This window comes from Musca vetustissima, unplaced genomic scaffold, assembly GCF_032173495.1.
Source record: "Musca vetustissima isolate MV318-11 ecotype Yass unplaced genomic scaffold, APGP_CSIRO_Mvet_v1 utg1843, whole genome shotgun sequence".
NCBI classification, from domain to species: domain Eukaryota; kingdom Metazoa; phylum Arthropoda; class Insecta; order Diptera; family Muscidae; genus Musca; species Musca vetustissima.
This window is the reverse complement of record NW_026882325.1, coordinates 20,277-42,857: the sequence shown is the minus strand read 5'-3', so window position 1 is coordinate 42,857 and position 22,581 is coordinate 20,277. Positions and strand designations below refer to the sequence as shown.

Sequence of the window (22,581 nt, the reverse complement as noted above, 5' to 3'; positions counted from 1 at the left end):
TGCCATGGAGATTCGATATCTGAAGATGTATTAAAAAGAGGCAATTCTTTATAAATTGTAATTTTGATTTATTTGTTTGCAATGTGAGTGGGCGACTACCAACTTACCATGGCCAATATCAGAGCCACGGTATAACAAATGTTTATCGCGGTCATTGTTGCCCGATTTCTGTAAGCTGACGACTATTCGTTTTACTATTTCGTTTCACTTCGATTTGCCAAGAATTTTATGATAAAACTAATCAGATATTAGTTTGAAAACTCCATTTATATAAACTCGGTATGAATAGTAAAGCTCAGATAGTTATATATTATTGTTATTATTATAGTTGTTTTTGGTTTTTTTGGTTGCATCTTTTTTCGAAATTACAAAATACGTGTCTTTGAACTTGAATATTTTCATGTTCATGGTGTGGTGTTTCTGAAGTCTCTTGAACTTGAGATGCTACCGAATTTAAATTTATTGCATTCAGCCAGCCAAGAGAAAGTTTCAAATGAATAATGAAAATAATTCATTCGGAATTTTGGCTTGTAACATTTTAGTCAGGTAAGCAGACTATAAAATCGCCAGATTATAGAAGACCCGAAGAGCTGATTTTTTTTAAAGAAAAACGAAGACATTTCTTAGAGCGTAGAGGTTAATAGAAGAATAGAAGGGTTTTATTATAAAAGTGTAGAAGGGCTTCTTAAGGATGCCTTGGATGATTTCTTATAGCAGATCAGAAGGTCTTCTGATATTCTGATAGAAGATCCTAAGAACTTCCAATATATAAAATACGATGGTATTCTAATTAAATATCGGAACACATTTTCATAGAAGACCAGTTACACTTCACAAGGCAGTTTAACTTCTCATAGAAAACCAGTAGGATTATCACTTGGTCCTCACATAGAAGACCAGATAGTCTTCTCATGAATTCCAGAAAGTGTCTCATAGAAGTTCATAAAGACTTCTGACAGAAGACACAAAGGTCTTCTCATAGTCTGCTCCAAAAAGTCTTCTCATAGAAATCCAGGAGATGTTTTCCAGCAATTGTTATTCTCATAAAAGTCCAAAAAGTCTACTCATAGCAGTCCAAAAGATTTGTTTTCAGAAGTCTACAGAAGTCCAAAAAGCCTCCTCATAAAAGTCCAGACGATCTTCTTATAAATGTCCAGAAGGTTTTTCATAGAAGACCGGAAAGTCGCTTACCAGAAGTCTAGCAGGTCTTCAGACAATAAGACCAGAAGTTCTTCTCACAGAAGTTCAAAAAGTCTCCTCATAGAAGACCAGAAGGTCTCCTTACAGAAGTCTAACATGTTTTCTCTCAAAAGACCAGAAGTTAATCTCATAGGAGAACTTCTCCCAGAATTCTAGCAAGTCTTCTCATAGAAGTCCAAAAAGTCTACTCCAAAAGACCTTCTCATAGAAAACCAGATAGTCTTCTCACAGAAGCTCAGCAGGTCTTCTCATAGAAGTCCAAAAAGTCTCCTCACAGAAGACCAGGCGGTCTTCTCATGTAAGCCCAAAAAGTCTCCTCATAGAAGTCCAAAAAGTCTACTCCAAAAGGCCTTCTCATAGAAAACCAGATAGTCTTCTCACAGAAGCTCAGCAGGTCTTCTCATAGAAGTCCAAAAAGTCTCCTCACAGAAGACCAGGCGGTCTTCTCATGTAAGCCCAAAAAGTCTCCTCATAGAAGTCCAGAAGTTCTTTTCACAGAAGTCCAGCTAGTCTCCTCATAAAAGTTCAGCAGGTCTTCTCGTAGAAGTCCAGAATGTCCTCTCCCAGAAGTCCATAAAAGTCCGGCAGGTCTTCTAGTAAAAGTCCAAAAAGTCTACTCATAGAAGTCCAGAAAGCCTTCTCATTGAATTGCAGAATTTATTCTCGACCAGATCAGAATATATTCCTATAGAATACCAGAAGATCTTCGCATATGAGACCAGAATGTTGGAATTCTCATAGCATCCATAAAACCTTCTCATAGATTTTAAGAAGTTTTTTTCATAGATGACCAGATGATTTTATTTATTTATTTTTTGTTTTTTGATTTCATTGGACTTCTTAAAGATGAGTGGGTAGTAGATCTTCTCAATAATTACCAGACCAATTGGTCTTTGCCTTGTATTCTCATGAGAACACAAGGCAAGTCATCACTTAGTATATCTCTTAGAAACCAAAAAGATCATATAACCGATCATAGCCTATCGAATTTTCATGAACAGATTACAAACATCGGTATTTTTTTATTAACAACAATTTATAAAACTTAAATTAACTTCGTTACTTAAAAACTAATTCCAACAAATTATAATTTTTTGCCAATCCCAACTTCAATATTCATCATCACATTTTCCTAAATGTCCATGCTTTGCTTTACGATATGGTGCTATGCGACCCGGTTTATAACCACAATCCACCGAAACTTTACCCCGTACAATATGTCGCTCACTTGCACTATTCGACGAAGAGACATACGACGAACGAACCTCTTCAAATGTTGGATTTTTATATTCTTCCGCAACATAACCCAATTGTTTATATGTCAATCGGGGTTGATCATCCTCATCTTCTGCATCTGCGTTACCCGACTCTTCATCTTCCACCTCGGGATATTCATCTTCGATGTGTTTAGCATTTGAAAGGGGCACCTTTTTCTTCAGCGTTATAACTTCACTATTCAGGGCATAGAGATTTTCTTCATTTACCGACGAAATATAGATTTTTGGTAGACCATCGATGGGTTTTTGTACGAAGCCATAGGCTAATTTTGCTTCGGGAACTTCTATGGCTTTGCCAGCTTGTATGGCAAGGCTGACGCTTATTGGATCGGCGGGAGGTGAATCGTCTTTATAGGAGGAGGAGGATACATAACTGGTTCTGAAAGGTATGGGGGAAGGGAAAGGGGGTTTATCGGTTGTTAATTAGAAAATAAAATTTATAACCTACTGTGGCACGTTATATAAACTGGACGAGCTGGAGGAAAATATTGTTGGTCCAGAATAAGAACTGGATGATGATTCTTTACAGCTGCAAAGCGTCTTCTTTTGCTGGAATTGAAGGTCAGAATGAAATTATAATATAAGAATTTAATAAAATAATAATTATGTTTTTATTTCTAATTGGATTATGCGAATCATTTTTAGCGATCATGCCGAATATGATGTGAAGCTCCTTAGCTTTACGATTGCAGTACATAGATTTCATATACCGATGGTCGCTCTCCGCTCGTATTAATCGATTTCTCGATTAATCGTATTATCTCCAAAATATTCTGGAAGGTGTATTAAAGCCTTGCGCGCGCAAACATTTTGGCCGCAGACCTTGAACACGCGTCACGCATTAAGGGGACCCCCCCCATTCTCGGTGTCAAAATTTTTTTTTTTTGATTTAATTCGAATCTACTCTAATTCTAGAATGTCTCTACAAAATTTCAAGTGAAAATCTCAAGAACTCTTAAAGATATAGCCGATTTATTGTGTTAGCATCAAGTGCCGGCTAAAGGGCTTCTCAAACTTTAAACGCGTTTTTCTCAAAACGAATGGCGGGCACGATAACTCAAAAACTAATAATCCAATCGGTTTCAAATTTTGACACGTTTCTCTGGGAGTGTGTAGCTCTCGTATGAACTAGGATAAAGCTAATCGGTGAAGAACTTCCTTATTTTTTAACTTAGTTTGTGGTAAAAAATAGGCGATTTTCCATAAAATTTTTTTCAAAGTTCCGCCATTTTGTTAATTGTTGTGCGAAGTCAATAATCCTAGTTCATACGAGAGCCAGACATGTCCTCTTTCTAAAACAGTTGGAATTTTCGGATGTTCCAGTGAGGAGTTATCATGCCCGCCATCGAAAATATGGACTTTTCTTTGAACCCAAAAAACAACAACAAAACAACAACAACAAATTTTGGTAAATTATTTTTCTTCCTTTTTAAATCTTCAAATACATATGTGCCAAGTTACAAACCTTAACAAGCATTGGTATTCATTTACCAGCCCATTTAAAATCTTAAAAATAAAAAATCGAGAATGGGGGGGGGGGTTCCCTTGATGATTACGATATGAGGTTCTTCGCTTTATTTCCAGCGGACAATGGCCATCAAAATCCGTTGGACTATAGTGTCTGGACTAAAAATATAAAAATACCAAAGTGTCGATCACCTCAAACCCTTCGCCGGGAATGGGCCAATATAGGACAGAGTGTAACGGTTTCATTGGTCGTTAGAAGGTCATTATTCGTGCCAAAGGTGACCAATTCGAACAAATCTAAACTTATTCTAAAATTTGATGCTATTTCCGACATTTTTTGCTTTCATTCAATAAAATTAAAAAAAATTTAAAAATTATGGTGTTTGACTTTGTTGCAGTTTTTTTTTTTATCTCACCTTATAGCCAATGAGGGTATATGCACAAAAATGTGCCTCATAGAAATATTGATTTTAGATCCTATGTTACTTTGCACCAAAAAAGTTTTAGACAATTACGAGTCAGTTAACAAACGTCCGTTCATAAGTCTGGACGACTGTGTGCTCTATAACATCATCCAAACTTTGCAAAAACTTAATCAATTCTGATACCCGTCCCACAAAATGGTCAAAATTTGGCTGGAAATTAATTTTATAATGTCTTGCGAACGGACAATCCGATTTAAACTATATCAAGACCAAAAATGGTACTCATTGGTCCTCTCATTCTGGTACCTCAACATTTTCAATTATTATAAATCCAATATAAGATTAATGAAATCTCCGATTTGATCCAAATTGTGCAAATCGTAAAATTTCTTACAAATTCATAGTATGAACGAATTTGGGGAAAGAACCGACTTTGCCTGCTTCTCGTAACTCCCCATAAAAAATGGTAAAAATTGAGTTGAAAATTAATTTTATAATAAAATGCGAACAGAGCATCCGATTCAAATCAAACTTTGTACAAACTAAAATCCTGTATATTGCTGAGAGATGTGACTTAACAGTTTAGTTCTTCTAGTCCTCCCCCAACGATGGGTCAAAATTTTGAAAATTTTTAAATCCAATAACAATGGTATGAAATGTTCGATTAAAATTTAATTACATTTGGAAGATGGAACTCATCTGTCCACTCCTTGTGGTACCTCCCACACAAAATAATCAAATGTTTGCAGGGCATTATCATGCGAACGGACTATTCGATTTGAATTAAACTTTTCACAACCTAACACTTGACCAACACATGATCCACCTTCGGTGAGCAGAGCTGAATGCTAACGGACACATCCACAGATTGCGGATAGTGGGAAGCCCAATACTATTCATTGGGTAACTGTGAAGAACAAATAAACAGTCGCGGACAATCAGGGGGAGAGTCTCTTAAAGTGACCCCCCAACGCTGGGATGTCATGCGACCTCGTGCCCATCAGTGTTCCACTGTTTGTAGTCAGGGTCCTGACTATATTACAACGGAGCCTTTTTGATACTTGGGCGCCTCAAAAAGATCATTCAGGCATAGTTGTCAAGTCCTTGACATGGTAAGAGGCTATGCCATGGTCGACCTCAATCCCTCACCAAAATCATATTCTATGGAGCCTTCCCCACACTTCTAAAATTAAAAAAGAAATTGTTTGCGATCGACTGGTGCTGGTGTGCCTTGGCACCCTCACTCTCGAACTCTACAAGGTCAGACTTCAATGTTAACCCAAGCTAATCCTCTGAATCTCTCTTTTGCTTCAAGTCCTGTTGTTCTCGACAACGTGAATGAAAGCCTAGAGACGGATAATCTCCCCAAATTATTAGAGGAAACTGGCTCCTGTCGAAGCGGAGACTGGGATCGATGAGACTCCTGTCGTTAAGATGAATGAATCATCAGTACCAGGAACTGCAAGGCAAGTCAACGCCAAGGAGATCGCTGCCAAGAAGATGTACCAAAACATATACCTTATATAAAGAGAATAATAAAATGTGTATTTTATTCCGTAGACCTCCGCAAACCAATAGGCTGAAGGCATATATCTGTCGGCAAACCCGACTGACAATTTTTACTTGATTTAGTACGATTGTTTTCTCCTTGCAGCAATTTACTGATTTTTCGCATTTCTTTATGAAGTCTTCTGCTTTTTCTATACAATGGAAAGGCATTTGATCTTCCACGCGGTGGTTGAGGGTATTATGACTTCGTGCATATGTTCGTTGGAAACAAAATTCAAGTCACATTTATGGGATGGAATTTATCAAAGCTCATTTGTCTGGTTCTCAAGTACGAGCCCTATTGAAAGCATCATGGTTTATCTGATTGTTACGAAATTTCGTACAGATGCGAGAGCAGTTCGGAAACTGTCCTAGCACAAAAAGCGCGGTATAAACAGAAAAAAGTTAAGGGTTTTGTAAACGTCCACGTGCGTGCTTTCATTGTAAAAGAAGCGGATGCGTCTTTTTTGAACACATGTTTCTATATGAAGGAATTGCCAGATCGAAACAAAATTTATTATGTGTTAATAACGGAGGTTCCCGAATATGACCAGTTGACTTCAAATCTTTAGATTTACAAGTGACATGTCTAAAATAGATTGAACTTTTTTCATATATAGTTATATTTGGAGTAGTCTATATTTTGTTGTTGAATCGCTCTTGACCCTTTGGACTAGATGCTCGTATACAAAAATGAATTGAAATTGAAAAAAGTTATTAAATTTTGTCCGATTTCATGAATCGCCATCAAAGTTGGTACGTCTGACCTATCGACCCTTCCGACTTTTGCCCTTTCCTAACTGCTTTTCTTTAGTATATTTCCTATTTTTCCCATTTTTAAACATTAATTTCCCACGTATATCTACCATTAAAGTCCGAATAACTTCGCTATGTGTGATTTGACTTATTGATAGTATGTCAATACCTTCCCAAACCTATTTTAAAGGACAGCAGATTTTTAAATGTCGGTATAGATTTGTTTTCCATTTGAAATTTAGTGTGGAACTATATTGGAAGTGTGCGAAAATATGTCATAGTCATGTTTGCTTTTTTCACCCAGCAATGTGCTTTATACCACCATGTGAAGAACACGCATATCCATTAATCCAAATATACGATGTAATCTCAAGTGCAATGTAATATAATTTATACGTGTTTCTGTTCAGAGTTTAACAAATTTGTCATACTACGTAATTAGTATTCGGTTTAAATTTTAATTTATTGCGTTTTTTTATTTACTTACCACCGCTTTGATTTTCGGCAACACGGCTGGTTCGATTAATTTTTTCGTACACCAACATTTATCACCGATCGGTGCCACATTTAATTCTTTGCTTTCGAAATGCCGATGTTTGGGTCTCACGGCACGTGGTCCATCACAACCCGAACAGTAGTCAGTGCCTTTTTCGCCGCAAACACATCCTGCGTCTATCTGAATGACACAATTTTTTAGTTAAAACTTTACGTACATTATTTTAAAGATGCGAATAAGACTGCGCGGAGTGCATTGATGAGCAATGCCAGAGAATGTCACTAATATCCGCAATGCCGCAGGACATAACTTATTTTGCCTTAGAGAATGTTAAATGCATCACGCAATCCTTTTCGCATTATAAGTTTCATAAAAATCACAAAATCTACCTTCGACGGTAAGAGTAACGCCACACAACACCAGAGTGTAACAGACACCATCCACTTGTGGGTCAGCAGCAGCATCATCCTTATCCTGCGCTTGTAATTTCAGAATATTCTCAAATTTGTTCCCGTCACTAGCTCACTTACTTACCACACTCAATGATCACTTGTTTCTGACAAATGCTGAAATTCGATCCACAAACCAATGGTCATCCATCTAGAAAAACGAAAAAATAATTCTGAAACGAAGTCGTTTTTATCATCCAGAGAATTCGTGCATTTGCTCATACATGCAAGTTTGTCTGCCTGACAGACAGCTATAACATTAGATAATATTTTCCGGTCGCTTTCGTCTTCGACTTCGATGATGCTCCGTGTTTTTGCAGAGTTTGCATTTGGGTTGTGAATAATTTCAAGAATTTCTAAGAAGTAATGACAGATTATTAACCAAAAAAAATCGAAACGAAAAAGAAAACAACAAATGGGTTCGATTATACACCAACGCTGGCTGGGAGTTTGAATGGTCAATGTCTTAGGTATTGTTAACATCATACATACACATGTACATTCGGATGTTTTCCATCCATCCATTCATGAAGATAAATGTCACCATCAACATGTAAATATTGTGGGTGGGAAGAGGTAAAGTGTATGTATTGAAAATAGGCTTACGATTGGTGTTTAATTAAGTGGGTAGTAAATTATTTAGAACAATTCTATTATGCTCTCTGTCATTGTTAAATCCCTCCTTAATGGTTTCGATTTATCCCGTTTATTTTAGACACTGCTACCAAAAATGGGTAACACATTGATGAGCAAAAAAAAAAAATATATAGATAATTTGTATTATCCACCGCACAATGGTTCAGAAATTGATTTTCCAAAACCAATTTTTTCGTCACTGAATTTTAATTATTACACATACTATATACAAAATTAGTAAACAATATTGGAATTAGTTAATATATTGAAAATATATACAAACTAGCGGGCCCGGCAAACGTTGTCTTGCATAGCATAATTGTTGATGTATAATTCACAAATATAATTCAAGATAGCCCAATAATAAGCTATACTCCACCATTTAAGATAGTTCTCTGAAATTTGCACATACATTGCTACTACACCTACGATATTTGGTATTGAAAATGTTCAATATTAGTTCACTATTTACGGTATCCCCATATAACGGTACTTCGCAGTATGAGAAATTGTAACGATTTTTTCAACAGAATTGGTTGTAAGTAAGCAGAAAGTGTCCGTACCGAATATTATCAATATTGGCACATGTTTTGGGGTATAATCTTGGGCACGGTTTTCAACCGCATTGCTTTTAATTTAATGTAAGGGATAGTTCTTGAGCAGAAAATCTCTCTACTTGAAATTATCAATATTGGCCCAAGTATATTTGTTATTTGGCTGTAATTTTATATTTTGGATGATCATCGAGTAGAAAATTTTCCTAACAAAATTTGGCCAAGCTTCCGAAAAGCCTCTATATAATGACACTCCACATTATACGATCCTTTGGGGATTTGGACACGTTTTTCAACCTAATCAGCTGTAATTGGTTGTTTTTATTTGGTGGCATGAATCCTACTAAAATTGTCAATATCAGTTCACTCTTCTGTATTTTGAGGTAATTGACATGTTCAATACGAATAGGTAACATCGGACGGAGGTTTTGGTAAAACCTTCAAATTAGATAATATGTCTTGGATATTTTTTCTAATATTGCAGATTTGTTGTTAGTTGTTCTCTTTCCAGCTGAGCTCAATGATAGATTTTTGCACATTTTTTGGTATCGGATATATGCGAAGGGTTCTGTTTATAAGTTGAAAGATATTGAAAAACGATTAGGCTTATAACCAAATGATTTGATATTTCGAGTGGCATATCAACATTTCAGGTACTTTAAGGAACAGTATGTTCCTATTATTATTACTTTCAAACAAATTAATCCAGGGCATGGATCTTAGAATCCTTCATATCCTGAATGGACACGAACTTGATTCAGAATGTCTTCTGATTTTCCATCCTTGCATTAGTCCTAAAATGTACGTGCATTCTATGGAAAACGTGTACATACAATGATCGCGTGTACTTCTCAATTATTTGTTGTATTCTCCAATTGAAAAAAGAAAATAAATATTTTGAAAATTTTCAATAATTGACAAATGTAGGCTTAACGAATGAAACGCTACCGATTTTCGCCAAAAATATCTCAAAATAACAACAAGAACGTGGTGCAATCCAAATAGCTCGATACTAAATCCGCGAAAATGCGAATATGTTGCAAAATACTTTTTGCAAATTTTTCGCGGTTTTTGACTTTTTCTCGCCTTTTAAACCTTCCCTGGAGCTCCACGAACATTTCAAGACTGCGATAAGAAAAACCCGTTCAGCCGTTCTCGAGTTTTAGCGAGACTAACGAACAGCAATTCATTTTTATATATCGACGCCTATAAACCATAGTATGGTAAGTCGATTTAGCATGTTTTAAAGTTCTTTACGTTTTTAGATACTACGTCCTTAATTTAAATTCTGTGAAATTTTGGTAATCATCGGCCAATCCAAACCAAAGTTATAAGCAAAAATGTACTTAGCATGGCACGTAAGATATAAGAAACTTCCATACTTTGAGAGCTTCTACCGAAAAACTTACTTTTCAGACTTAGCATACTGTTCTTTGGAGGCGTCGATATATAGATAGAAGATAGATAGATATTAAGATATTGGAAAGTTTGAAGTGCTCTAAAACGAGTTTTTCCATAATAAGTACACAATTGCTGAAAATTTCCGGAATAGAAATAGTTATCTCAGAAACAACAAAATGTAATGCATTAATTTCGTTAGATTTTAAAGAATTACCGACGCGTTCCTCTTAGAGTTCTGCCATGCCCGTCTGTCACAATAGATAGAGGAACTTCGGGTAATGACGACTACCAATTATTTTTAATATTGTCGCATTGTGGGCCAGAGATCATTATTTTGGCAATATAAGGGCAGTGGGTTTTTGAAATAAATAAATTCCACATATAAAGGTTTCGGGGCGCTGATTACGATTCTGCAAAAAAGTAAAACAATTGGGTTCCTGACCTATAACGTTTTAAAAAAGTAAAAAAACACGTTGTGGATTGCCTGTTATAAATTTCTATTTATTTAAATCTTGGTTATCAATAAATGCAAAAATATATGGGCCCTGGTTTTGGAATAATCACCGTTTAAGGGTACCGCCCCATTTGTGGTATTTTGAAGCTCTATCTTCATTATCCAACCAAAGCTGCAATTTCGCATATCAATTTTTCAGAGGGTTAATACCTCTTCGCAGATTTTTTGAAAAGGTCTCGCCTTTTTATAGTGGTCCACATTACCCGAATAGCTCCCGTATAAGGGTACCCTCTAATTTTCGGTATTTTGGAGTACTTGAGCGTGTTTTTTGACTGAATTCGCTGAAATTTGGTACGTTGGGTTCTTATTAGGAACTAAATTTCTCCACAAAAAATTATAAATATAGGTCTACGTTTTCTGCTGGCCTCCATATAACGTTACCTCCTAATTGCAGTATTTTGGGGTTTTTTTGCACCGAATTGGCTGTAATTTAGTATTTGGAATTCTTAATAGGCAACAAATCTCTCCACAAAAAATTATGAATATAGGTCCATTTTTTCGGATAACCTCCATATAAGGGTACCCCCAACTTTCGGTATTTTGGGGTTCTTAAGCGGGGGTTTCAACCGAATTCGCTGCAATTTGGTAGTCGTATAACAAATTATTAATATTCGCCCCTTTTTTTGGGGACTACACCAAAATATATAAACCTCTTTTTTATATTAAAATTTTCATCTGATTTGTTCTGCGTTGTGGGTTTGGTTCTAAGACTCTGTTGTAATCATTTCACCTGCGGAGGATATCGAGATAAAAGAAAACTAGAACGTAAGGTTCGATAATGAACTATATATGAACTATAGACCGCATTTAATCCTAACCCTAGCCCCTGTATGGGAGGTACCGGAAGGAGTGGGCCGATATTCCCCATCTTCGAACTTGAACTATGTTTGGAAGAAATAATAAGATGGGCAAAGTTTTGATGAAATCCATATTTTCTAAAACGAATTTGGTCGAAAGAAACATGGGGTCTAGAACCAATATTTCGATGAGGCACATTTTCACCGTGTCAAAGGGTATACGCCCTCATAAGCCATAAGGCTGAGGGATAATTATTAATATAATTATAGTTATTTATTAAAAATTTCTGAAATTTGTGGTTAAAAATAGGCGATTTTCCAAAAAAAAAGAAAAAACTTTTTTCAAATGTCCGTCATTTTGTTAGTTTTTCAATAATCCTAGTTCATACGAGAGCCAGACATGTACTCTTTCTCTTTCAAAAATAAGAAATTTTCTTCAATCACAGAAAACAACAACAAAATTATTTTAATTTCAAAATCGAGAATGGGGGAGTTTACCTTAAAGCTAATTGAATAACCGATTTGATCAACATAAAATTCGAAACCCCTTTCATTCCGAAAATTCTGGCAAACCCTAATCTGAGGGTGTGTATCTGTCCGCAACATAGACTGACTTTCATACTTGTTGTATAATATGTTAACCCTCAATCAAAAATCTGGGGACTTCCTTTTTGGTCCTGTTGAGAAATGATTGAAAACTCATTTAAAATGGGATAAATTAGCAGATCAGAATATTCTTCAAAAATGTTCGCCATAAATTTTCACTAAAACTCTCAGAATAGATCAAAACTCACGTCAAAAATCCTAAAAATATGAAAACTAATTTTAGGGTTAAAATCGACCTTATTCCGATTTTGTATACATTTTTCACACTAAATATCGTTTTAGAACGATGGTACCAAAGACAAAAATATTCTCCATGAAATTTAGTATAAGCCTCTGAACAAGAGAAATCTGTATATGAGGGTAGTTCGGAAAGTTCTTAGCCTAGCGTAAAAAGCACGGCGTTTTGGAAACTTCCATCTCTGTTATGAACACATGTTACATTTTATTTCGATCTGGCAACTCCTTCATATAGAAACAGGTGTTCAAAAAATTGCGGATGCGTCCGTTTTTCTATGAAGGTGTTGCGAGATCGAAACAAAATTTAACATATGTTCATAACAGAGATGGAAGTTTCCAAACCACTTCACTTTTTTCTGTTTATACTGCGCATTTTGTGCTAGGCTAAGACCTTTCCGAACTGCCCTTTTTCCAAATAAATTGGAAGAAAACAGTAATTTTTACAGAGGCCTTGACCTCCTGGTCACTAAAGAAAGGTCACAGAAACGCAAAGTTAGGAGTCCGCACCTTGAATTATTTTGAATTTAATATTCTTCATTGATAACAAATAAAGTAATCAATTATTAGTAACTTATGAAAGTACATTTTATGAATCCGAAACACCTTGACATTTGTTGGATTTTTATAGACACTTTCACCATGTTAACTAATTTCCAAATTCGCTTATTGAAGTATTTTTGTGCTCAGCATGAAACTCGACTGTCACTGCAATTTCCATGAGACTTTTTTCCGCACCGAGACCCTGCAATGACCTACAAATTTAACTCATGTAAGAAACAGTTATAACCGGCATTGTCGCAGAACGTCAACGAAATTCGGCAATTTTGCGGAATTGACGTAAACAAAGCTCAAGAAAAAGTAAACATAAACATTTTTTTGCTCACAAACACACACACACATTCACACACCTTATTAAAATTGTTTTGATTTTTTTGTTTGCTTTTAGTTTTTGATGACCCGTTTAATTTCGAATATTTCCGCATATTTGTTCCATTTTTTGTTGATTGCTCCAATTTCTTTTTCAAATTTAGGTCATACCGAAGTGCGGTTTCGGGGTGATCCCATTTCTTAATTGGTGTCAATGCAAAAATATCAAAAGAAGACCCCCGCGCGAAATGAATTGAACCTCACGCCACATCTAAAGTCTGGGCAGAAACTGCGGCTGCTGAATTTGCCATCGACAATTATTTGTCGCTTGAAGTGCGGTGTGTGTACGCGTTAATGTGTTATCAGAATATTATCTGATTCATTTGCGGCACACACAGAGAAACAATACGACTTATTTACTAACTTCCAATACTTTCAGCTAAGCCATGACGAAACATATCTAAATCGGGCTAAGTGTGCTGAATAGAGTTTTCTATAGGAAAACTTCTATTTAGCCTGGCTGAATAGAGTTTTCTATAGGAAAACTTCTATTTAGCCTGGCTGAATAGAGTTTTCTATAGGAAAACTTCTATTTAGCCTGGCTGAATAGAGTTTTCTATAGGAAAACTTCTATTTAGCCTGGCTGAATAGAGTTTTCTATAGGAAAACTTCTATTTAGCCTGGCTGAATAGAGTTTTCTATAGGAAAACTTCTATTTAGCCTGGCTGAATAGAGTTTTCTATAGGAAAACTTCTATTTAGCCTGGCTGAATAGAGTTTTCTATAGGAAAACTTCTATTTAGCCTGGCTGAATAGAGTTTTCTATAGGAAAACTTCTATTTAGCCTGGCTGAATAGAGTTTTCTATAGGAAAACTTCTATTCAGCCTGGCTGAATAGAGTTTTCTATAGGAAAACTTCTATTTAGTCTGGCTGAATAGAGTTTTCTATAGGAAAACTTCTATTTAGCCTGGCTGAATAGAGTTTTCTATAGGAAAACTTCTATTTAGCCTGGCTGAATAGAGTTTTCTATAGGAAAACTTCTATTTAGCCTGGCTGAATAGAGTTTTCTATAGGAAAACTTCTTTTTAGCCTGGCTGAATAGAGTTTTCTATAGGAAAACTTCTATTTAGCCTGGCTGAATAGAGTTTTCTATAGGAAAACTTCTATTTAGCCTGGCTGAATAGAGTTCTCTATAGGAAAACTTCTATTTAGCCTGGCTGAATAGAGTTTTCTATAGGAAAACTTCTATTTAGCCTGGCTGAATAGAGTTTTCTATAGGAAAACTTCTATTTAGCCTAGCTGAATAGAGTTTTCTATAGGAAAACTTCTATTTAGCCTAGCTGAATAGAGTTTTTTATAGGAAAACTTCTATTTAGCCTGGCTGAATAGAGTTTTCTATAGGAAAACTTATATTCAGCCTGGCTGAATAGAGTTTTCTATAAGAAAACTGATATTCAGCCTGGCTGAATAGAGTTTTCTATAAGAAAACTGATATTCAGCCTGGCTGAATAGAGTTTTCTATAAGAAAACTGATATTCAGCCTGGCTGAATAGAGTTTTCTATAAGAAAACTTCTATTTAGCCCGGCTGAATAGAGTTGACGATAGGAAAACTTCTACTTAGCCCGGCTGAATAGAGTTTTCTATAGGAAAACTTCTACTTAGCCGGGCTGAACAGAGTTGACGATAGGAAAACCTCTATTTAGCCTGGCTGTATAGAGTTGACAATAGGAAAACCTCTATTTAGCCTGGCTGTATAGAGTTGACGATACGAAAACTTCTATTTACCCGGGCTGAATAGAGTTGATGATAAGAAAACTTCTATTTAGCCTGGCTGAATAGAGTTTTCTATACGAAAACTTCTATTTACCCGGGCTGAATAGAGTTGATGATAAGAAAACTTCTATTTAGCCTGGCTGAATAGAGTTGACGATAGGAAAACTTCTATTTAGCCGGGCAGAATGAGTTGACGATAGGAAAACTTCTATTTAGCTGGGCTGAATAGAGTTGACGATAGGAAAACTTCTATTTAGCTGGGCTGAATAGAGTTGACGATAGGAAAACTTCTATTTAGCCGGGCAGAATATAGTTTTTAACAGGAAAATTTCTATATAAAATGGCTGAATTCTGTTTTCTTTAGATAAATTTATGTTCAACTTGGCTAAATATTATTTTCCCTGAAAACGTTCTATTCAGCTGAGTTGAATACAAGTAATATTTGATATAATTCTCCCTTTACCCCCCAGAAATAAAACATATTTTCATTTTTGCTTTCTGTTTCATCAGTATTTTCGTTTTGCTTCAATAATAATTGTAGCAAAATCCAAAGATTACTTAGTAGTTTATTAAATAATTCAAAATCTTCTTCTTCTTCATCATCATTATCAAAATCATCATCATCATTGTCGTTGTGGTTGAAATCGTTATCTCTTCGTAGGTCCATAGTAACAATAGCAAAGTCCGGAAATCTTGAATTAGGCGATGTGTAAATATTATCAGTTGCTAGGCAGCGGTAGCACCCTAGCTTCCGATAATATTTGTACAGTACTCCTCATAAAACATAGGTGTCATAGTAGTCCACATCGTGACCAGAGATGAAGGAGATTTTTTCCAAAATATTGATGAGCTTAAGGGTGGCCTGCTGGGGTTCAACTCTTGGCAATTTCAGCCACTTCTCTTCCTCTTCGCCTGCCATAACATCGGCGACATCGATCACGTTGTTGTTCTCATCGTATTGTGGCTGATGGGTCTTGAGAATACCAGGAGCATAACTCATAACGGTAACATTACGAAGACTTTCATCGGATGCAATGGAACGGAAATACATGTCACGGGCCTTCTTGCAGGAGCACTTCAACGAACTGTAGAACATCGGTTGGATCATAAATTGCGAGTTGATGTTGATCAGCAGCTTGGGGGTATCCTTAAGCGCGGCACACTTGATGAATTCTTGATTTAGGGCAACGGGAGCATACAAATGTTGATTGGCAAAGGCCATCCAGGATTCGGCATCTTGGGGTTCCATTAGCATATGAGTGGCAAAAGTACCTTCGTTGTGTACGATTAAAGCAAATTCGAATTCTCTAAAGCCTCCAGCTTCCTGCTGGGGTAGGCTGAGTACAGTCGCTAGTAAATTGTGGAATAACTTGGAATCGGCATTCTGCCATTCCATTAAATTACAGCAAACAACCTGCAGTCCTTTGGTCGACGTCTCGATTTCTTGACGAACTTCTTGCAGACACTTGTCATCGACATCCATGAGCATGACGAGAGATCCCATTTGGAAACGGCTACACATTTCAATGGCCAAATGTTTGCCCAAGGGATTGGTGACACCACTCAGGATGAAAAGGGATTTTTTCTTCAAGTCCATTCTTTTGGCTGACATTGTTGTTGTTGTTTGTTTTCTTAATTTATTTGTTTAAAGTAAAATTTAATTATTTTTATTTATTTAAAAAAAGGAAATAACTTTTCTTCCACCAAAGACCCGGAGCGTGTTATTCCACTATCGACTGCTGTACTGCACTGAAATGTTTGTCGTTCCCCTGTTTACCAAGAAAACTTTTTCCTCACAATTTTCTTAAGCGGTGTTTGTGTTTGTTTTATGGCTGGTCATATGTAGATCCAAGTTGTTTGGACCAGACTCCTATGTATTTATATGAACGACGAACTTAGTGAAATGTATCATCACCACATCGGGAATTTCTTATCTCTTTTCTGTCTGTCTGCCTATCGATCGGTGTTTTACGCTGTCTGTGCGAATCGAGGTTTGTCAATATTCATTTCATCATGATGATAAGCGCGGGAATCTATCCCAAAGCGGTTCAAATCGATTCAACTAATTTGAACCGCTCACAGGCACAGTGTTTCTATTCGATTGTTAATTCCGGTGAAGAGTCTAAATTTAAATTGAACTGATTTATGCAAACATGAAAAACTATACACAATTCGAAGATCTTTGTAAAAATTCGTTTAAATTAGAGGTCATTCGTTGGTGAGCAATTTACATGACCTCGGACGAAATTATAGAAAAACTATGTCTATATCGGAATTTGTTAATATCAATATGGTATAAGTTATTGAGTTCGCTATGCTATATTTCGAATCAATCTACAACGTTAAACATTTACTAGAGTTAGGTCGAACTAGTTCAATGAAGGTTCGGTTCTTTCGTTCATCTAGTTCCAGTCGTTAATTTTTGCTCTCGTTCACCTTGTTTCTTTCGATCCTGTCGTTCGTCTGATTGAATTAAAACGAACTATGGAACTAAATGAATGGCCTAGATCGAATCGCTTCAGGAACGAGATTGTTTGAGATTATTTGAAAATATATAATTAAAAGTCTCAACAATTTCTATAAGGTTCGTTCTTCGCATAGTCAAGTTCCATAACCTTAGCGTTCTCCTATCAGCTGATCGATCTTAACTAGTGAGTAAACTGTGAGCCACTGTTAAGTCGCTCTTGAACCGTGGAAAAATGGGAAATAGGTATTCAGTCACATTTAACGACGAAACGAAACGAGAGGTGTGCTAATTGTTTTAATCAACAGTTTGAGGGTATCCTCAAGGAGACAGGTCGAAATCCCCCAAGGATTTTTGTTATTCGAAGGGCTAAATCATCTGAAGCTTTGGACACGTACGGAATCTTAATGGTAATGCTGAAACAGTTGGATGATCCCGAAGTCGAGTATCAGAATAAAATCTTTTAGTTTTCGATCTCAAAGGTGTCAGCAAAGGTAAAGGATGCCAGCTTGAACTATGAGAAGGTGTTGAAACCGTTAATCATGTCACGAGATTTGAACACGTCGAGAATACTTGCAATATAAATGGCGCCCAACGTTTTAGAGATCTACGATTTTCGTCGAATGAAGTGTCATAGAACGGGGTTTAAAGTGCTTGACATATCAAAAGTGGTTGATATCGTCAATCGTGCCATGCTGTTTGAAGACGTCGAGAAATTTTGCGATATCGATGGCGCCCAACGTTTTGAAGACAGATTTCAAACGATTTTTGTGGAATGAAGAGTGGATCGAAACTGATTCCAAGTTTGAAGCAATTTTTGTGGACCAGAACTGTATTGAATATTTTGGTACGGAGTTATTTTACCCTCAAAGAATTTGAAATGCCAAATTACCGTCAATTCGTCGGATTCACAGATACGGCTTGGTCCCCGGGCCGCCCCCCTGCGTTCGTCCCTGCAAGAGGCTTTATTGTATTGTACAAGTATGCTGGTTTAAACAGTTTTTATCGTTCCTAAATATAGACCGTTTTTACGTATTGAGAACCTTTTGAACACACTTTCAAAATAATTTTAAATATATCTAATTTTAAGGTATATTAATTAATTAATTTCCAAAAAATTTAAAATTGTTACACTGTGCCACCCTGTTTCTGGTCTTTGTTGTAATTTTGCTGATTTATAAATTATCACTAGTGCCAAGTATTATATATTTATTTACAATATATGTACATATGTAACAAATGTATGTACATACAATTTCTGTTACTATGGGAGGAAAGTGATTCTTGTGTAAAACGAAATCGCCCCTCAACACCCTACACGCGCATCATATCAGTGGCGTAGTAAATCGCTTGTGAATCACGCGAAAAAAGTCGTTGACGTTATCAGGCCTTCAATAGAACGTTAAGATGCTTCTAAAATATTTGCACACATGATAACCTTACTGGGTGATCCCAGTCTACATAACAGCAACAATAGTACTCCTGTAGTGGATTTCATTGCATAATCAGATTGTGTATGAAACAGATTCAATGAAGCTTGTTGTGTGTGTTCTTTTTAAATTTTGAACCCATAGTAGCCTACCATGTTCAGTTCAGATGTTCAGTCAAAACTGTTGTCATTCTCTTTGCCGATCAGAGCACCACTTCATCATCGTTGTGGGGCTACTTGATATGAATATTTTGCTGAATCTATCTCGATTTTAAATACAGGAATTGTTGTACGAAATTTATGACCTAAACAGATTTGTGATTTAATTTGAAAACCGCTGTTGACTGTACAATTCCGTATAGTAACACTGTCATTTGGGGGGAGCTCTTTCATTCTTGCTAAATATTTGTGAGGGATTTGGATTTTCCAAAATGTGAAAAACAAAAATATATTGTTAGTTAATTCGATTTCATCAACAATAAATTTTATTGAGTTTTATACCTTTTTACGGCGAAGGATCATTCATGTAAATTTTTTAAATTATTTTATCTTTCGAGATGAGCTACATGATCGGAGTTGCAATGAAAAGGAAAGCCAGAGAGATACTACATTCCCACCATTATGCGACGGGTTTCCCCATTGGTTAAGCGGCTCATCAGGCATATTGAGCAATGTGGCTTACAAATGTCGTTACTTGATATGTTGTATTTATGTTGAATATTGTTGCGAAATTGCATCTACGAATTAAATTCAACCGCGTCAAGGTTCGGACATTTGGCATCACACTAGAACATTCCTTTTCAGAGCAGAAAGGTATCGTAAAGTATCGATCAAACAATTTCAAATTATTTAGCTGTATTTTGTTTGGTGCATTAAGGTGAGAGTTACAGGGCGTTAATAATGGAAGTGAACAAAGAGAAAATTCGGTACATTTAAAGCCTTAACAAAGGCGAAAATGCCGATAAAAATGTCGATAAAATCGGAGAATTAACCGTCATGTTAGCAGTCGTAATATCGTCCAGGAGCTAAAAATCTACCATAATCTTGTTATCGTTTTCCGTTCTACTTGCAAAACGTTTTTTAGACTAGGTGTGCTTGAGATGTTATGGCTTTTAATATTTTTCTCCAACATACTCCATAAGTTCTTTATTGGATAAAATCAAATAAACCATCAATTCTGGAACGATTTGAGACGAGTGTTTGGGGTCATTATCTTTATAAAATTGAAATGTTGTCCATAATCCGAATTTGTCAGCACTACATTTCAAATAATAGTTTTGAATGTTTAAATAATAAATCTTATCCACAACTCCTTCAATAAAATCGAGATTCTTACTCCGTCAGCGCTTATACAGCCCCATGCTTTACGGTCGGATTTGTGTGCATACCTTACTTCGAACTGCGCCATACCTTACTTCGTCCTCAGGTCCAAATAAGTTGAATTTGCCTGACATTTCTCTGCAATTTCAGCAAGTTTAGGCCATTTGTCGAAGTAACCAGTTTTCGTCTCTTATATTGAATAGTTTTTTTTTTCCCGCTGGTATTCTGTTTGTTGCAAATTCGATTCTCGGTTTTGTGCCCCAATATATTTTTTTAGATTGTGTAATATTGAGTATTTCCACTATTTCCCGTTTAGATTTTCTAGTTCAGCATGGTGAATAACTAATTTTTTCTCGACAATCGTTGTGTGGCGTACCATGGTCTCGAATTCTAACGATGTCTATCCAGATAAGCAAACTCACGGGTAAAGTGTAAAAAAATCAGTTGCAATATTTAAGTTGATATTCCATGAGAATATTGAATTTTAAACGTTATTAAGTTGTAAATAATACCGGTGGATACTTTTCTCTGTGAGTTTGCAATTGCTTTTGTTTAACACTAATTATTTTTTCATATTGAATATCATGGCATAATTACAGAAGGTCGTCTCATTTTCGAATTTTATGATGACAAACCTTTATAATTTGAAACTCATTTATAAATTTTAAATAATATGAAAAATGTCGACCGGCATATTTTCAATAAATTTAGTAAAATATATTTTCTAACCTGAACATTGCTCTCAAGGTTTAACCATGGTTGTTATTAATTTTCGCTTAAAAAAATAATAAACTTATATTCATTAATGAAATAACTTTTGACTCAGTGTATATCATTAAACCAATAGAAATCGTATTTCCCAATTTCAGGATTCCAGCTCTATCAGTTCAACCAAAATTCAAATTGTACCAAATTTAGTGCACAAATTTTCAAAACTGCCTACGTACCTCAATTCTACAATGCGTTATTTGTTTTATTTCCAAATTTCAGAGGTTCAGCTCTATCGGTTTCAGAGTTTCAGCTTCCATCGGTATCGATTATAGTACCATTTAGTACTTTTTGTACAAAGTAGTACTTTAAATATAAATATCCAAAAGTATCTACATATTCCAATCCTACACTCCGACGGTAATGTTAATTTTTAACTTTAATTTAATTTCAAATTTCGGGTTTCCAAATCTATCCGTGACTCCAAATTCAAATTGTACCAAATTTAGTTCCGTTTAGCACTTTTCGTATACATGAGTACACACTTCAAACACCACCTCAAACTGACCCATGACATAACTATCTACTTTGGCATCGTGTTATAACACTGTGCGACACAAAAATGTTTCAGGGGTTCTAATGTACCAATTCTGTTTAGTTGGAGTCCCTGGACCACGAAAATACCTTTAGTTTTTCTGGGTCACTTCGAAAATTAATTTTATAACGGTAAATATAGAGAAAAACGTGGTTTCATGGATTTCCCATTTGAAACTTAAATAACTTATTTACTTTATAACGGATTTATATTATTCTTTTTTTTCTTTCGAAGAGTACAATTTTTTCTTTCAAACAATATATATATATTTGGTAAATCGGTTGAGGATTGGCTGAGTTACAGCGGTTGAAATGTGAAAAAATACGCATAAAATGACAAAATTTATTTTTCTTCGGACTGTACGATGAAATTGTGATATCAAGCCATATAAGTTTTATTATATTGCGGGGAAGAAAATTAAATTAGCTTTCGAAAATGGTAAAAGTCAAAGAAATCGGTTAAAAAATGGATGACTTATACACATTTTTGTATTGATTCTATACATGAGTATAGCTGGGATTTACTGTTACCTTTTATTAGTGTAATATGTGGTGTCATATGTTTCCAATTTTTTCATAAATTCAGCTTTCAAAATTTAATTGAAAATATCTTCCTTCGAAATATACGCATATCATGTGTTCAGTGGGAAACATTGCTAAATCATTTATAATTATAAATATTTTGAAGTTCCCTGCCTCTAAAGCTTATAAATATAAGTTGTAACAAGCATGGTTTAATCTTGAGAGAAAGGTGCAGCTTTATTTTGTTTAATTTATTGAAAATATGCCAGTCGACATACATAAAATTTTATGGAATTTATTCAAGGCACATATATTAGGTAGTCGCATCGGCGTATTACTACAACAAAGCAATTTTTTTGGTAACATAATATGTCAAAATTTGTAAACAAGGCAAATAAAATTTAATTCGCCTTGGCATTTCAAAATTTAGGCAAATTTAATTCAACCAATTAGAACGAACTATTTTAATACCCTACACATCTATGTTAAAACTATGTATTGCCTTAAGAGTTTGTAGCTGCACTACTCCTACTCAAATTT

General features: G+C 35.5%; 2 protein-coding genes across 2 annotated transcripts; both read right to left on the bottom strand.

Annotated features, from left to right (window-relative positions):
* Positions 1 to 2,309: 2,309 nt before the first annotated feature.
* Positions 2,310 to 13,428, bottom strand: LOC133328652 (uncharacterized). The gene is made up of 4 exons (XM_061537195.1): positions 13,402 to 13,428; positions 7,161 to 7,349; positions 2,926 to 3,026; positions 2,310 to 2,856 (listed from the first exon to the last, which is right to left on the bottom strand). Exons 1-4 carry the CDS (start codon positions 13,426 to 13,428, stop codon positions 2,310 to 2,312), a joined length of 864 nt encoding a protein of 287 aa, XP_061393179.1.
* A 2,286-nt stretch (positions 13,429 to 15,714) lies between these two features.
* On the bottom strand, positions 15,715 to 16,632 carry LOC133328676 (sepiapterin reductase). The gene has a single exon (XM_061537218.1). It carries the CDS (start codon positions 16,614 to 16,616, stop codon positions 15,780 to 15,782), a length of 837 nt encoding a protein of 278 aa, XP_061393202.1. The 5' UTR covers positions 16,617 to 16,632; the 3' UTR covers positions 15,715 to 15,779.
* Positions 16,633 to 22,581: the final 5,949 nt, after the last annotated feature.

Bases quoted from the DNA above. Each gene is read 5' to 3' on its own strand.
- LOC133328652 (XM_061537195.1), bottom strand. From the start codon at position 13,428: ATGGGATCACCCCGAAACCGCACTTCG. The intron at 7,350-13,401 runs GTATGACCTAAA...TGTGTCATTCAG, and splicing joins CACCCCGAAACCGCACTTCG to ATAGACGCAGGATGTGTTTG. The intron at 3,027-7,160 runs GTAAGTAAATAA...CTTCAATTCCAG, and splicing joins TGCCGAAAATCAAAGCGGTG to CAAAAGAAGACGCTTTGCAG.
- LOC133328676 (XM_061537218.1), bottom strand. From the start codon at position 16,616: ATGTCAGCCAAAAGAATGGACTTGAAGAAAAAATCCCTTTTCATCCTG.